The 17703-nt window shown below is 36.8% G+C and overlaps 1 protein-coding gene across 1 annotated transcript; it reads left to right on the plus strand.

Annotated features, from left to right (window-relative positions):
• The first annotated feature begins 255 nt into the window (after positions 1-255).
• On the plus strand, positions 256-14578 carry LOC140243492 (sulfotransferase 1A1-like). Its single transcript, XM_072323164.1, has 11 exons — positions 256-337; positions 1278-1405; positions 1798-2047; positions 2936-3015; positions 8442-8499; positions 9909-10091; positions 10968-11095; positions 11363-11612; positions 12811-12905; positions 13933-14134; positions 14469-14578. The coding sequence occupies exons 1-11, from the start codon at positions 256-258 to the stop codon at positions 14576-14578; spliced, it is 1566 nt and encodes a 521-aa protein (XP_072179265.1).
• The last annotated feature ends 3125 nt before the right edge of the window (positions 14579-17703 follow it).

A 17703-nucleotide genomic window follows, 5' to 3' on the forward strand; every position in this document is an offset into this window, starting at 1 on the left:
GTATAGGTGGATATCACAAGAAATCTGTCATCTTATCGCTGTGACTTTACCTCTTCTAGTTAATTTCATGCTCTCCCATTCCATGATACTTTATATACTAACGCTGAAATTTACTTTTTTCTAATTGCTCTATGCTTGTAATCATATCACTTTGAAGGAGTTTTTGAAAGTGACGAACCCATCTTTTCGTTTGAAGTTCCTGCGTGTGTAAAGGAGAAATGCTACGAATACCGAGGCGCCGTTATACCAAATCACATGCCCCCTCGCGCCATAGAAGCCGTGGAAAATTTCGAAGTACGGCCTGACGACATTTTTATCATAACTTATCCAAAGTCAGGTGAGTTTGTGAACGATTTAGTACCTCCCTCAACCGACGTTAACTAGTATTGATATGCTACTGTTAGCACTTTCCTTTCGTACTTCTGCTATTATTCCTGAGCACGTACAATAGTCTATACCAATAGGACCATCCAAGAGCTATATGATTAGAATTCAAGTCGTAAATAACACAAACATTCCTTCTTTACGATTAGGTTAAGCTTGACTCACATGATCTTGTTTGGAATTTTATGGAGCCGTAATCGTATGGTTTTATGGGCTTCTGTCACAGGCACATGACTTTGTTCATAAACAAACATAACGTACGTGGAGACCACTAATATTTTGTGTAGATAATCCTTTAGGAGTTTCTATATGATAATATTGTATGCAAAGCAAACATAGAAAAACCCTGAAATTAATATAGATATACAGTATATATACATGTATATATATATATATACATATATATATATATATATATATTTCTAAACTACTTTGATGACAATACTTCGTCAAACATACAAATTCTTAACCGCAAAACTGACATACTACACGTATCTTAGATTCTTCAATTGTGATTATAGGTGTGCTTCTAGTGGTATAGTGCAAGACACATGAACCCTCTTTGCGAATTGCATAGCTAGTGCTTATATTTATTTACCTTCTTATTAACGAGGATGGCAATGGCACCCCGAACTGTAAATACTTCTAATTCACAAATGAAATTCAGCCTAGAACTTCATATGTCATTTAGATATATCACGACCGCGATTACTCTATAGCTTATTGTGTATAGCAGATGTTCATCCTGAGTTGTGTGTGTGTGTGTGTGTGTGTGTGAGTATGTGAGCCTATTGTGATAGCTGTTTAACTTGAATTGACTGTGTGATTGTGCACATGCATGTTTTACAAAGATTTCCTTTGGTAACAATTTCTTATACATTTTTTCCCTCCAGGTACGACTTGGATGCAGCAGATAATGCTGCTCGTTCATCACGAGGGAGACGTTACGAAATTGGAAGAGGACCACGTAATGGACATGGTTCCCTTTCTAGATATAGTCGACATATTCAATTACACTTATGTAAGTACCTAACATTTAACAAAATCTTGTTCTTTCCATATTTTTGCACACCGATTCTTAGCAATATTCCAATCTAGAAAAAAAGTGTGGTTGTTCATAAAAAAGACAGGAAATGAAAATCAATAAAATGAGACAAATTGCATACATTATCATTAACCTATAATCATTTATTTACCCTAAAAGAAGGATGAATATAAATGTATGAGCCATATTTTCTTTTGATATAGATAAATGCACCCCATATATGTAGTTCGTTATATTTTCTTGTATCGTTTAAGCTTAGTGTTATCTGTCCACTTTTCTTATTGTTGAAAGACATGAACCTGGAAGTAGACTCCATTATCACGTGAAATGCATCAATCATTAAGCTTTTGATTACACGTTTCCTTTAGTTGAGCAAAGCTCCACCACTTGCCGACTATGTGAAAGATATGCCATCCCCACGGATGTTAAAGACCAACCGGCGTCCAGACTGGCTGCCCGCGGATATCAGATCGGATGATCTCAAAGTTAAGGTCATCTACCTTGCAAGGAATCCAAAGGACACGGCAGTGTCTCTCTACCACTTCTCTCTCCTGATTTGGTATCTGCCGTCCTACGAAACTTGGGGCGTCTTCTTTGAACAGTTCATCGCTGGAAGAGGTATGACGTGCGCCAAAAATGTACATAATTTGAAATCAGTGAAATGATAAAGCCAGTGTGTGTAGTAGTTCAAACGGAAAGTAAAAGATTTCAGCCTGCAAAATGTCTTGTTCAAAACGGCGTGATATTGGTAGAATGTTTCCTTGAAAATGCAGTTATTTGTTCTGTGTATTATAAACAATAAAAACAATCGAATTGAATGGTAATCATTTCCGTTAACATATCTTTACTGTATATTTCTTAGATAATGACAAGCTTGCAAGCACTTGCTAGAAGATTTTGTCCATGCTCTTTATTCTTTTCCTATATATTTCAATTTTTGCATAATTATGATTTATCACTTGTTTCTTATCTTGGTGCTGGAAGGGGGGTTAAAGACTATAGTTGCTTCCATTTTGAAGAGTGATCATAATGTTTTTCATGACATTTATTCCACATGATTAAGTTCAAGTTTAAGTTCAAGTTTATTTTCATATTTCCACTTTCTCAGTGATGGGATTACAAAATGATTGACAGTAAAACAAGAATACAAAATATGTACAACCATATCTTTTGATTGGAGAAGAAAGAAAAAAAAAACAACCCAAATGTATATGGTCATATCATCTGAGGATGTCACAAAAGTGTACTTTTTACATGTTTTATGCATTGTACAGGTACCTGCTTTGTGCTGACGTTGTTATAGGATGGAAGATTTGTAAAGCACGGTACTCATAGGCTTTCCGAGCACTGCAATTCTCACAGAATCTTTACAGAGATGTAAAGCATGCAGTTTTCAACAGTTAGAGACAAACCGCAAATAATGAGGGAATTCTGTGCATCTTATTTCGCTTTATAATAAGGGCTGAGAATTCTTTTATGGATAGTGACATTTCTTTTTTCTTTCAGGTCCGAGTGGATCCTGGTTTGAGAATGTCTTACATTGGTGGAGAAAAAGGAATCATCAAAACGTGCTCTTCGTGCTCAGGGTGAAATTATGATTCTAAATGGCGTTTCTGACATATCTTCTCAGGTGCTGTCGGAGACTGGAAGAACTATTTCACAATAGACCAGAACCGGCGATTCGACGAACTCTTATATGAAGGAAATGGCAGACTCCGGGCTTGAATTTCAATTTGCATAATTTTCGTGGTTGATATCTTTTTTTTTGTCTGTTTGTTTTCCATCTAGGCTGTCAACATTCCATTGAGGATACTGCTGACGTTATTGAAAAACTACGATTTTATGATTTTTATAATTTTTTCCTAAGTGTGTCTTATGTGAGAAATCTATACTACCAGCAGCTGTAACGTTTCAGATATGATAGTACCATTCCTGACTGAAATTTTTTTCTAAGTGTCCTTTAACTTTGTATCCACTTTCATCCATTTATACATTTAATCTGCCAAACCAGTAAATGCAACCATATTCATTAACACCAAAAAAAAAAAAAGAAAAAGAAAAGACAGTTAGAAAATCATGGTCATTATGAAGCGTGATCTACCATCTCAAATGTAACTATGGAACGTTATATCAAGCTGACTATAGACATGGTATGGAATGACTAAGTAGTACTGAAACCTGCCATAGCGTAAACATAATTTGTGATTCTAGCAGAGAGCTTGTAGCAACAACTTTACCGAAATCCTTGTTAATTGAATAATGTGAGTACACGTATTTCGAAAATCTGCAAGAGAGGAGCAAATGATGTTGTTTCGTAACTTTATGTCTTCAGGATATTTTGTGATTTGTTCAAGGAAAAGGTTCAATTGTCATGTTCCTAGATTTGATTCATATTTCATCAGAATACTTGTTATGAATCGGTTTTACGTAACAAGTTTACTTTAAAAAAATGTAGGTATTGATAAGTGATAAATGAGTCGAAATTAAAAGCAGGAGTCTAAATTTTGATAGTCGTATTGCATCGTTATTTATGTTATGTTATGTTATGTTATGTTATGGTATGTTATGTTATGAACTACATTCGTGCGTGAAACAGAGTAAGATCCACAAGATACATTTTCGAAAGTTACAAGCTGCGTTTTGCTTTTTGATATCAACTGACCGTCCCCTACAATGGAAGTGGCCATGAGTACTTGGATCGTCATGATTACAGCAGCAGAGATTTTTACAGCCTTCATCTTTTAAAGAAGTCATTTTTTTTTTTTCACCAAGCTCAAGTTTTTTTACCCAAAACTCAGTGATCGTCTACATGAATTTTCCGTGCACTGGCACATTTATAAATAAACTTGTACCGTGTCGTTAACAGTTGTAGATATAGACCAGTCTTCTTCATTTTCAGTGCCGTTAAGAATGTTTTTTTTTTTTTTCAATCACATGACACTGAGTTTGTGCATAAAATATACATGTTTATATTATATATATATATATTATATATATATATACATATATATATATAAATATACATGTGTGTGTGTGAGCGTGTGTGTGTGCGTGTGTGTGTGTGTGTGTGTGTGTGTGTGTTTAATTTGATTCGTCATGTGACCGAAACGGGCGGACGTGAGTCACAAAGTAACGCATGCAGAAAGGGTTCCAATTATCCCATTTGCTTAAAAATTATGTTCGATTTGATAGTACTTGACCATGGTGCACCTGCGAGGCACCGTACAGTGGTCTGGGTTCATGATTATCAAACACTGCAGATATCATTACAATGAGATCATTCCGAAGCATCTTTGTCGTCTTGATATTAATTTTGTACAATTCGGCTTTGTTGTGACAAGATCGTAAATAACCAATTTTTAATTGAAATGAAATGAAACATTGTTCTTTTCTTGTTTTTGTATTTTTTTTTCCATTAGGGATTGTGTCTCTGAAATCATATATTTATCTGTGTCATGACGTCTACATATCTATATTTTTTCTGAAAGTAGTAAACTTGATAAGTCATTACGCGCTATTAACCAGCCTGGCCGTTAAGCAACCTCCTGATTTCCTCACGATCCTGAGCTCAGAGCAATCAAGCATTCATTTCAGTACTCTTATATCACACCCTTTTATCATTATTTTGTTTTAAGGTTGATGCTCACTTTGTATGTCCTAAACCTTGCGTTTTACAAAGAAATATCTATGAAGGTCAACAAGATGTTTGTTGAAATGAAATAGGCTAAGTCGGTGTACTTTGAATACATCGATTTGACATTTTGTAAATGTTAGACGGCAATTCTTAATAGGGGAGAAAACGTGTAATTCTTACAAATTTTACATTTTGATGTTTACCATCAAATAAACAAAGAAATGTATTTCTTTCTCTCTGTGAGAATAGCTTATCCCCTCTTTGAATTGGAAAGAGTAAAAACAAACAAGCATGAATAAGACATTAATCTATATAAAAAACAAACCAATGAAAATGTTCGCTCTTGAAGGAGTGAATAACAGAAAAGAGTAAGTTTACAGTGAAATTGGAGTGAATTTTGAGTGTCACTCAAAGATTGGGTACTTTTTGCAATTTAAAAACACTGTGTGTGCACGTCTGTCGGTCTGTCTATCTATCTGTCAGTGTGCATGCACGCTTATGCATATAGTACTCTGATCAGATGCTACACATTAAATCATAGATATGACATACATTCATATTAACAACATTGGTCATGAATAAACGGAATGAATTAATTCTTTCCTACAATCAACGGTTACTTCTTATCAAAGTAAATAAAATTAAGTACCGAGCAGCGATACATAGGTAAATCATGCAACATGACAGTATTTCCTTTTTTTTCACGAAGCTAAATACCCATGCTTGTCACTGATTTAACTGATTGAAGAGTGTAGCTTATAAACATCCAAATATGCTTGATCAGTTAATGTCTGCACAGAGGCTTAATGAAGGAAAAACCACATGGCATGAACACATTCCATACTGAATTCTGAAAAGTCCATAGACTTGATACGCAGGCCACCAGGTTCCTGTACTGAATGGGTTGAAAATCAGACTTCTTGTACGAAATAAAAACATAACTAACCTGAAAGTTCATTGCGGCAAATTGTTACACTTCAATAAAGTTCAAAACAGACGGAGAAAATTGTTACAGTGTAACAACCTCACATTCATAGAATGTTCAGGCATGATCAAATTTCGCGCGCATGAGATCATTGATGGATACAATGTGTTGATGTGATAGCTTGTAACTCCGTCTCTTGTTTAGATTTTGAGAAGATGATAATGTACAGCTGTAACAATTTACCCGGTCTCTCCAACATAGCGTAAGATCTCCCACAAGTGAAAAAAAGTTTTTTGTTGCTAACATGATAGCATGAAGGAAGGTACACTTTATCACACTGTGTGCCATCATTGAAGTCATGTGGGTACTACCTTACGGGTTCTTCTATCTAAACAAACAAACAAAAAACACACACAAACAAACCCCGGCCCTCGCCGCGGTCATGGTATGATTGTGAGCGACTTTTGGACTTTGGTATCTTTGCCCGCTGTTTGACACCGAGTAACGGCTTCATTGTCAAGGCTGATGAGAAGGTAACATACTTCCACGCACCAGTATATATATATATATATATATATATATATATATATATGTGTGTGTGTGTGTGTGTGTGTGTGAGTGTGTGTGAGTGTGCGTGTGTGTGTGTGTATGTGTGCATGTGCGTGTGTGAATGTGTGTGTGTGTGTATGTGTGTTTGAATTTGATTTGTCATGTGACCGAAACGGGCGGACGTGAGTCACAAAGCTACGCATACAGAAAGGGTTCCAATTATCCCATTTGCTTGAAAATTATGTTCTATTAAGAGTACCTGACCATGGCGTTTCACCTGTGAGGCACAGTGGTCTGGGTTCATGGTTATCAAACACTGCAGATATCATTACAATGAGATCATTGCGAACCGTCTTTGTCGTCTTGATATTAATTTTGTACAGTTCGGCTTTGTTGTGACAAGATCGTAAATAACCAATTTTCAATTGAAATGAAATGAAACATTGTTCTTTTCTTGTTTTTGTATTTTTTTTTTCCATTAGGGATTGTGCCTCTCAAATCATATACTTATCTGTGTCATGACGTCTACTTTCGGAAAGTAGTAGACTTGATAAGTCATTACGCGCTATTAACCAACCTGGCCGTTAAGCAACCTCCTGATTTCCTCACAATCCTGAGCTCAGAGCAATCAAGCATTCATTTCAGTACTCTTATATCACACCCTTTTATTATTATTTTGTTTTAAGGTTGATGCTCACTTTGTATGTCCTAAACCTTGCGTTTTACAAAGTCTATGAAGGTCAACAAGATGTTTGTTGAAATGGAATAGGCTATTAGTCGATGTGATAGCTTGTAACGCCGTCTCTTGTTTAGATTTTGAGAAGATGATAATGTACAGCTGTAACAATTTACCCGGTCTCTCCAACATAGCGTAAGATCTCCCACAAGTGAAAAAAAGTTTTTTGTTGCTAACATGATAGCATGAAGGAAGGTACACTTTATCACACTGTGTGCCATCATTGAAGTCATGTGGGTACTACCTTACGGGTTCTTCTATCTAAACAAACAAACAAAAAACACACACAAACAAACCCCGGCCCTCGCCGCGGTCATGGTATGATTGTGAGCGACTTTTGGACTTTGGTATCTTTGCCCGCTGTTTGACACCGAGTAACGGCTTCATTGTCAAGGCTGATGAGAAGGTAACATACTTCCACGCACCAGTGGTATGTATCGTTGTGCGCCGCTCCCGATTTTTGCTACGACCTATCAATGAAGATAGAGTTAGCCTTTTTATTTCCTTTTTTGTGTTCATTTAAGCAATGCGCTACAACACACCACGATTGGACTTGATTAATTTCTCGAGAGCTTTCAAATTGTAGTGGTTTCTGACTTGCGCATGTTGCCCATGTCTTACTGGTTTGCAATCCCGTATGATTGACAAGGAGAGAGAGAAAGAGAGAGAGAGAGAGAGAGAAAGAGGGGGGGGGGAGTGCTCTAAAGCACTTTAGTTTTGCTTTGTTTTACTCTCTCATACACTCACTTATAAAATGACCCATGGTTCATACACAATGCTGCGTCAGCTTGCACTCTATTATAACAACTCACTGAGTCACTTGCCGTTTCTTAGTGAGTGAATATATCTGTGTTCCATGTTTTCAGAGAGAGAGAGGGAGAGAGAGAGAGAGAGAGAGACGAGGGGCGTGGGGTGTGAGAGAGAAAGACACGGTCAAAGTTCATGTGGAGGTAGCAATGAGAACATAAAATACAAGGTATTTGTGTGTGTAGACGAGTCATTTACATTGTATGAATGATTTGAAATACGAATAAGAGGATAAGTATACAGAAAGGTGGGGGGGGGGGGGGGGGGAGCGCAGTCCATAACAATTGAACTATGCCCTCAAGCGAAATACACCGGCATGAATATTCTTCACATTTATCCTCTGATGTGAGTCGACGTATAGAAAACAAGAAGAGGGCCTGGTTCACTTCGACAACCGACGATCTACTTCAAAATGGCAGGTAAATACAACAGTTGATATAGATCATAAAATGACAACACGTTCCTATGTTTAAGGTAACTCGGTGAGGGAAAGGTCTTTGCTGATATGATTGAGAAGTTAACATGGTTTACACGTTCATTTGTGTTGTGTAACAGTCATAGTCATTCCAGTGCATAGAGAAGCATGTGCTTATTATGCGCTTTATAAGTGTATTATCATTATCATTAGTTATTCAACAAGCAGTAGGCCTACTTGTGAATACGCAAAAAGTAACTTTAGCGTAATACATCAGATGTAATAAGGGCGTCCTGTAGCAGGAATTATGTTCAAAGCAGAATAAGGGCCTACCTCATGGTACGTTATCATTCTGTCTTGGGTCAATGTACCACATGCATTTTTGTCTATGCTGTTTTTACTGCACATGCGAGGATTGTTATAGATGATATGTCTAAAAGAACGAGAAAGTCCAACATTTGCATTTTAGCCTGCAAAAGGTTGCACAACCATGGTCGTCGTTTCTGGTTCGGCGGTAATTCAAAAAAAAAAAACACAAATAAAACAAAACAAAAGCAACAGCAAACAAATTTATTGCTACCGTCCTTGGACGTACGTGACTCGTGATTTGTCCGCGAAACTGTATCAAAAGCCACGTAATATGAGCACGACCTACTAATGCCAGGATATGAATGTCGTGTTGGATTTTTGCCATGCGCGTCCTTCGCAAATCGTTGGCGTGCTCCGTGAAATCAGCACTTTAAGCATATATTTTTCATGTCCCGCGAAAGCAGCAAAGTTTGTTCATTTTTAGATCGTAAGTTTGTGAGACATTCATCTCACACATGAAACGCGCATTTGATGCATGTTTGGGGACATATACACACCACGTCACATCTGACTTTAAATATGCAAAACGCATGACCGATATGTCTGGCTCTGGACCACACTGACTTGATTTCACCTTGTTTTATTCGTATTTCCACAAATTACACTCGTAACATACATTATTGTACACATCAAACGATTTTTCAAAACAAATAATAGAATCCCGTAGATAGAGGACGGAACTTTTACAAAAAATTAGGTAACAAAATACCTTTAAATCAGTCTAGGGTATGTCATATTTCTATTCAAAGATAGGAATAATGTGCAGGTGGGGGAACCCACAGGAAAGCAAACGAACGGGGGGGGGGGTGGTATGTCGTCGACAAAGAAGTCAATATACAGACAAACCATGCACGCAAGTACACCTGAACAACAGAAATAAAAGAGGGGGAAATAGAAGGATGAAAGAGAAAAGAACAAATTCAACTCAAGACAGTTACAAGTTTATCAATTCCCTTAGACACACTTTGCCTGTGATTACTGGAGCATTGTCAATGCGTGTTGATGTATTTTGTTCAGACACTACTTTGTGTTTTTATCACTCAGAAAAAGTTCTTGGAAGTGACGAACCGATCTTTTCATCTGAAGTTCCTGCGTGTGTCAAAGAGACATGTTATGAATATCGGGGTGTGGTCGTACCGACTCACATGTCCCCTCGCGCCTTGGCAGCATTGGAAAATTTCGAAGTACGGCCAGATGACACCTTTGTCATAACTTTCGTAAAGTCAGGTGAGTTGTGGTTGTTTTATATTACCACATCCTTGGTTGATGTTCACCAGACACCAGTATATTACATTTGACCTGTATTTCTCTTCTTACTCATTTTGATGACATAAGAACGTATCTGTAAGACCCATCGATTTCAAGTCAACGAATTGTCGTGCTTGTGAGGGGTACAAACGACAGATGTTTCAGATATCTCCTATCTAATCGACCCTCACAAGAAATAAGAACCTTTATATAAACAACACCGTATATCATGGTCAATAAAAGCCACATGCACCCCTCCAAAAAAAAAACAAAAAAAAACATCCCCTTTCTTCTTCAGTTATAATGTGTACTTTTATATTTTGAAAATGCCCCCTTTCTTTTTCAGTTATAATGTGTACTCTTAAATTGTGCTCATAGTTAGTAAAGAAAATTTCATAAAATGTCATTTTGATATTCCTCAACTTGATATCCTGACGTGTGTCAAGGGTGATACTATTCCCTCTGCCTTCTAATAGAGGCAGGTCAAGTGCTTTAATGTTAGGCTAGACAAGTGAAAATATGTCGAATTTTCTTTATACTTCTTTATATCGCTATTGATGTGTTCTACTACTTTTACTCCATTCCCTCACTCTATTATCCACACATCACATGAAACACTTTATTTTTACCATTGGGTATTAATGTCTCGCTTTTTTTTGACCAAACTTTCAAGCATTCAGAAATCATTGATTAAATCAAGCGTCTGTATGTGTATGTAGCCCATACTAACTGCTGTTTATCTTGGATTGTCTGGGTATGTGTGTGTGTGTGTGTGTGTGTGTGTGTGTGTGTGTAGTTACATTTGTTTTTTTTTTTATGATAACGCTTTATATATCTACATTTTTTTCCCGTCAGGTACGACTTGGACGCAGCAGATAATGCTGCTCGTTCTGCACGAGGGGGACGTTGCAAAATTAGAAGGGGATCACATTATGACCATGGTTCCCTTTCTAGATATCGTCGACATATTCAATTTTACAGATGTGAGTATTTTTTAAAATGTCTTCCTGTTAGTTGATTTTCAGTACTTTGGATCCATAGCGTCACAGACACTAAAACGAAAAGTGAAAATCACAGAACAGGACAAAGTACCATGTACAAATTGTTTGTTAATGTATGATTTTCCTTCTGTAAAAAGGCCCATTTCCAATGCATCTCAACTGATTTATTCGGCTCATTTTCTCTCTTTGATAATTGCTGTTTTTGTTGTTGTTGTTGTTGTTTTTAACTCGCCCCGTACATTTCCAAAGCTGAGCAAAGCTCCACCAGTGGCTGACTATGCGAAAGACATGCCATCCCCACGGATTTTAAAGACCCACTGTCCTCCCGACTGGCTGCCCGTGGACATCAGATCCGACGATCCCAAAGCTAAGGTCATCTACGTGGCAAGGAATCCTAAGGACACCGCAGTGTCTCTTTACCACTTCTGTCTCTTGCTTGGGAATCTGCCGTCCTACGAGAGTTGGGACATCTTTTTTGAGCAGTTCATCGCCGGAAGAAGTTAGTGACGTTACGTACGCCAAAATTATATCAGCATGAAATCGAGAAGATGCCAAAAATATAAAAAATATGCAGAATTAGTCATACAATAATTCGTATAAGAAACGTTTAAAGTTTGGGAAGATTGACTTTCTATGATTTATGTCGATTTATACCAATTGTATGGAAAGTTACATGGATTGTGTAATGAAATGGTAATCATTTCTCCTTCAATACATGTCTCCTCTGCTCTGTCGTATATCTTTTTTTTTTCTTGAATGATATCGAGAGCGTTTGGCGGTTAATATGTTTTATTTCATCCTTTTGATGGACTGTTTTGTAATATAGTATAGTTGATACTACTTTATGATATATCATATTATGTTACATAATATTGCTATTCTGTTTATATACCAATTATTTTTATTTATCATAACTTAAACCGCGACAAAAGGACAATATAGCACCCAGGAATAGCTTTCGTTTGTGAAGAATTTGGTGAAATTGAAATGTCAATTAATCTAGGTGTCTTTTCTAAACAAAAATGCAGTTACCACTTTGAAATTACATGCAAACGATGCCCACTCTGCCTTCATGCAGCATGGTTGTGTGAAAAAAAAATAATCTGCGTAAGCCTATCAACAGATACGCTTACATGCACACGTAACACATACAAACATACTGCATATACATGTATGTGTTTGTGTCTGTCAGTTTCTGTTGGATAAGGCGCTTGCAACTACGGATTACTTCGTCACGAAACACCATGTCTTCCAAATGTGTAAACATGCGGAGATTCATAATGTTCAAAGTTCATCAACATGCTCTGCATGAAGAACAAACTGACGTTGAAATAATCAAAATGATTCTGAGTCTAAGGCTCACCTTAAACCTTGTTCTTTTTATGCTCTTGATATGATTTATTTCAGCATAGGGCCAATACGCCTATGCATAACACATGCGTAATGTACCTAGTTGTTGTAGCGCGTATATCGTGCGGAACATTATACATATCTAAGGAGTGAATTTCTTTCACAATCTTTGGCTAAACATTCCGCAGTTTGAAATATTTGAATATACACTATAGTTTGGAGCAAAAATGCGAAAGAACGAAGTTGTTTAATTTCTTTTTCTGCATGAAACATTTTCTTTTGCTTTTTTTTTCCTCTCATGATGAGGTTGTAGATAACGATGTCATGTTGTTGATTTTTTTTTTTAGCGCCAGTCGGATCCTGGTTTGAGAACGTCCTACCCTGGTGGAGAAGAAGAAATCACCCTAACGTGCTCTTCTTGAAGTACGAGGACATGAAGAAGGTATGTTCTTTGATATCACGATTACATGCGATCATGTAGGAATCAGGATAAGTAAATAGTACGGTTCGTACGTGTTTTCATGCGTTTTACTTTAGTTCTCTCAGTAAACGACGTCATTACAACCACTCTGACAACCAAGTTGTCTACAGGTTCCGGTAAAATTTTGATGAATCAGTTATTTTTGTCCATTTCTCACGGAAGACCTTATCTATTGCAACATCTTTCTGCTTTCCCCTATCCCCCTCTTGTTCTCTCCGATCGGTATCCGATCGTTTTTTTCTGATTTTTTTTTTTATTGGGGGGGGGGAATAATGTGACGCAGTTAAAAACCACTAAGATAAAAAGGTGTCAATATGAACATGGTCTCTATGAACACTTGATGAAATCAGTTCATGGTCTTTATTTGAATTGTCTGTTGAATGAGTCAAGAAGTTATATTAGTATGCATGATACGCACATATACACGTACTTATACATGCCGCTATTCTATTTGATGTTCATTCTGTATTACCATCGGCAAGCATTTTTCCCAGAAATGTGCATTCCTATTTTCCATTTCCAAGTGCATACTCAAGTTGAATGCGATGAATACACACCAAAAGAGCAGCAAAACAATACCGGAAGAATCCAACCTCCACCTATAAAAGACTGCGTCAAAGAAAGTACTTGGGAGACGTTATTTTGAAAGCCCTTCTTGCAGGTTTAACACATCAGGTTTTGTCCATGATTAAACAAGCAAGATAAAATGCTAAAGTGAAGAAGAGTGCTGCGATATCTAAAAATAGAAAAGTAGTCATGTTGTTGATATCTTGACTGTCACGTGCTTACACTGGGTATCAAGTAGGCAGGTGTTTTGAGAATCAGCGAAAGAGTTAATGGTTGCTCTGGTTGACGCCCTTGTTTTTTCGAGTTACATTGGAAAAACCAAAATAACGCCTAATTATGCGTTAATGAAATATCTATAGTGATACAATGTATGATAGGGCTATACTGTTACTTTAGTAAGTATGTATCATTACAATCTTAGGATCATCGTGGGGCGGTAGAACAGGTGGCCAGCTTCATGGGGAAATCCCTCTCCGATGAAGTCATAGATCGGATCGTTGAGGCCTCCACCTTTAGTGCGATGAAGAAGAGCAAACGTGCCAATCCTGACTCACTCATCACCTCAGGTGGCCTTGCTACGAGCGAAAACACCATGAAAAGTGGATCATCATTCATGAGGAAAGGTATGAAGAAAAATATAGATGATCATCTTTTTCCGTAAGAAATATTACAGTGTTACTGTGTCTCGTGTATTGTCAACTTAAATGCAATGTATCGCAATGGTATATGTTTGCTGTTTCCCGCGAACTCAGTGTTGTGAAGGAATTCTAAGGCGCTACTCGCCCTAAATAGAAGAAAGTTAATACTCTTGTACACAAAAAGTTAACATTCGTACAGAACCAGAGCAGAAGGCATGCAAATATGCAAGTATTTTCAATTTTCCCTGTTGTTCAAAAGTGGTATGCTGATAATGATAACAATCCTTGTAAGTGACTGTTCTGCTATACATTTTGTCAGGTGCCATCGGAGACTGGAAGAATTATTTCACGGTAAACCAGAACCGCCGGTTTGACGAACTCTACGCCAAGGAAATGGCAGGCACCGGGCTCGAATTTCAATTTGAATAGATTCAGTTGTCTACAATTCTTTTTGCCCCTTCCAGGCTGTCAACAAGCCATTGATTATACAACGCTTGTACTGCCAAACTATCTTATCACCTTAATTGCATATTTTGCCTAGGGTGTATGTATGGGAAGTTCATGCTATTAAACCACAGCTGTATCGTTTTACACGTGAAATCATCTTTCTGGACAAACTGATTTATTATTACCTTTTTTTAAAATCAAGTTTCCTGTAAGTAAATGTAACATACACTATCACTTTGATACTTCAGGCAGTGTTTGATCTGCCAGTGATTACAAACAATTAACTGCAACCACTAAATTCACGATATATCTTGATGTATATATATATATATATATATATATATATATGAGAATATCAGGCGAAGAAGAAAAGGTGAACTATCATTCCAGATATAACTATTGAACGTGATATGAATACGAATTTCTACAAACTGGTCTATTGATATATCGGATAGTTATGGAGGACTGAAACCTACAAGAATATGAAGATAATTTCGAATTCCATCAAAAACGCTGGTAGCAACAACTTTGCAGAGATTCTTTGAAAACAAATCCTGTCCAGTGATGTCAGTACTCGGAAAACGCAAATGAGACGTAAGAATACTTTTGTTTCGCTATTTTATGAATATTCTGTGGTCTATTCGTAGTCATGTTGCTAACGTTGATGTATTCTTTATGATAAAATTCATACCAGGCTACAAATCGGTCTTACGTGCCAAATGTTCTAATAAAAGCGTAGGTAATATAGTACACTCCCGTTACAACGCACACGGTTATAACGAAATTCGTTTACCTTGATGTGAAAATGCAGGTCCCAAAATGATCATCATTAAAGTCTGTGGAGCATATTCCATTCCAACGAATACGTTTTGGTGAAATTTTCGTTAAAACGAAGTCATTTCCGAGCGCAGCTGATACAGGAAAACATAAGAAATATTCTCTGATATTGCGAAATGCAAATATTTACTGATCGTCTCTGCATGGGTGAGGTAACGCTTCACCTTTCTGTGTTTTGAAAAAAAGAATCCCTCTGTGTCCGATTCTAGTGTTACACATTGTATCCGAGGAGAATTTGCATCATCCGAAAAAAAATCGTTATTCCGAAGGTATTTCGAAACACAACAATTCCGTAGACAATTGTAGATATACATGTTGTACCTAGATATTAGCTAATCCGAAAATGATATAGGGTTCGTTGTACAAACATTGTATTTTATGTGGCGTTACTCTGAATGTTTGTTATTCCTAAGGTTCGTCAATTCCAAACTGAAATAGGGTTCTTTATTACAAAGGTTCGATAATCCAAACATGATTCGAATTTTTGTCATTCTGAAGGTTCATTAATTGGAAAAATGAAATAAGGGTCTTTAATTGGAAATAGAAAATGACTGAGGATAGTAAAAACTTAGGAATTACAAACCTAAAAATGTTTTCCAGTTGACAAATATTAGGATTTATTTCATGTCCGGATTAACGAACATTTGGAATAACGAATCTTTGACCTATTTCACTTTCGGAATTACGGACCTTCGAAAGAGCGCACCTTCGGAATAACATACCTTATTCAATTTTTCGGATTAACAAGCCTTCGGCATATCTTTGGAATAGCGAGCCTTCGGAATAATGAACATTTGAAATAACGGACCTTTGGACTAACGAGCTGTATGACGGACTCCTACATAATAATTTCGCGCACGGAAAGGGTTCAAAATGCCCAATTAGTTTGAAACTTGTATCCACTTTATTAGGACATAATGATGAGACACACACGACCATTGTGCACCTGTGTGGCACAGTGGTCTTGGTTCATGCCTCACACGGAAGACTATAAAAGGGATGGTGCAGTATTGGTAGAGATGAGGATTGGGCTTTTAACTTTTTGTGGGATGTCAAAAAACCACTTATGAAATAATACAGTCCATACCATTCTAAGAAGAATTCATAGTTTATCAAATGAAAATCGCTTTTGAAATGGCTGAGACATCCAAAAACAAAGTAAAACAAAGCGATCCTAATAAAAGGTGGGTCCCACATTTTATTGGAATTGCTCTGTCCTGGATATCTCAGCCATTTCACAGTCAATTTTCATCAAATAAACGTTGAATTCCTCTCTCTTTATCTCACCAAAATATGTTTGAAACCTGAAGTTAGGTCTCAACAAAAACTATATAATCCCTTTAGATCATTCCAAAGTGTCCATAATTTCAAAAGATCGTGTGATAACCGTGACATACCATAACTTTTCTCCAGTCCCTGTGAACGCACATTGCCACCGTTTGAATTTGACCAAAAAGATAATGTTAAGCTATTTTTGGAATTTAACACTTGGTTCTATCCTCCCCCTCTCACTCACGCACACGCACGATGAGGCATTCGCAATACTATTGCCCGCACACTGATACATGTTGCAGAACAAATCGATAAAAAAACGGTTATACGCATATATTAACTTAGGACAGTTGTATTATAGTTGTCAATTTAACTACACAATGTGATACTGTCACCTTTCCCATCTACTTCATAGGGAAATTTACTTTCATGATTTGTAATCGTTGCTATGTTTGTAATGTATAATTGCTTCTAGTGTATTCTCATTTTAATGTTATTGGAGCTTATACTATTCTAATACAAAAAGTGACAATGTTGTTTATCATAGCATATGATATGAGTATGGTTATGTTGTATTATTTCTGCATTTCAGCTTTCTTGAAATAAATCGTGAATGAACAACTTTTTAAGTGAAATAAAATGAAGCTATTTTCCTTGTTTGTTGCTCTTGTTTCCTTTCTTTTTTTTTTTCAAAATTTGTTGTGTGTTTTGAATTATCTATACTGTTTGACTCATGATGTCAATGTCTTTTTGTCTTAATTTAATTTGGCCACGATTTGATGTGATCGATCGATATCGCGAGCATTCAATTATAATAGTTCCTAACTTACACTAATTGCCCATGTCTAAAACTGGTTTGTAAACCTCGGTCCGGGATACAAAAATTGGAAAAAGTGGACCTTTCAGAAGAAGTGAAATTATCGAGCGTGGAAGGGTTTCGGGGGGATATTGCAATACACAGGATTTTGGATTTTATTATTATCATTATTTATTTATTT

Source organism: Diadema setosum, chromosome 20 (assembly GCF_964275005.1).
Source record: "Diadema setosum chromosome 20, eeDiaSeto1, whole genome shotgun sequence".
Classification (NCBI taxonomy): domain Eukaryota; kingdom Metazoa; phylum Echinodermata; class Echinoidea; order Diadematoida; family Diadematidae; genus Diadema; species Diadema setosum.

What these genes read in the sequence shown, in the direction of transcription:
- LOC140243492 (XM_072323164.1), top strand. Translation starts at nt 256, where the DNA reads ATGCCCCCTCGCGCCATAGAAGCCGTGGAAAATTTCGAAGTACGGCCT. An exon ending in ACAGTTCATCGCTGGAAGAG is followed by an intron (nt 2,048 to 2,935) that starts GTATGACGTGCG and finishes TTTTTCTTTCAG; the next exon opens with GTCCGAGTGGATCCTGGTTT. An exon ending in GATCTACTTCAAAATGGCAG is followed by an intron (nt 8,500 to 9,908) that starts GTAAATACAACA and finishes TTTATCACTCAG; the next exon opens with AAAAAGTTCTTGGAAGTGAC.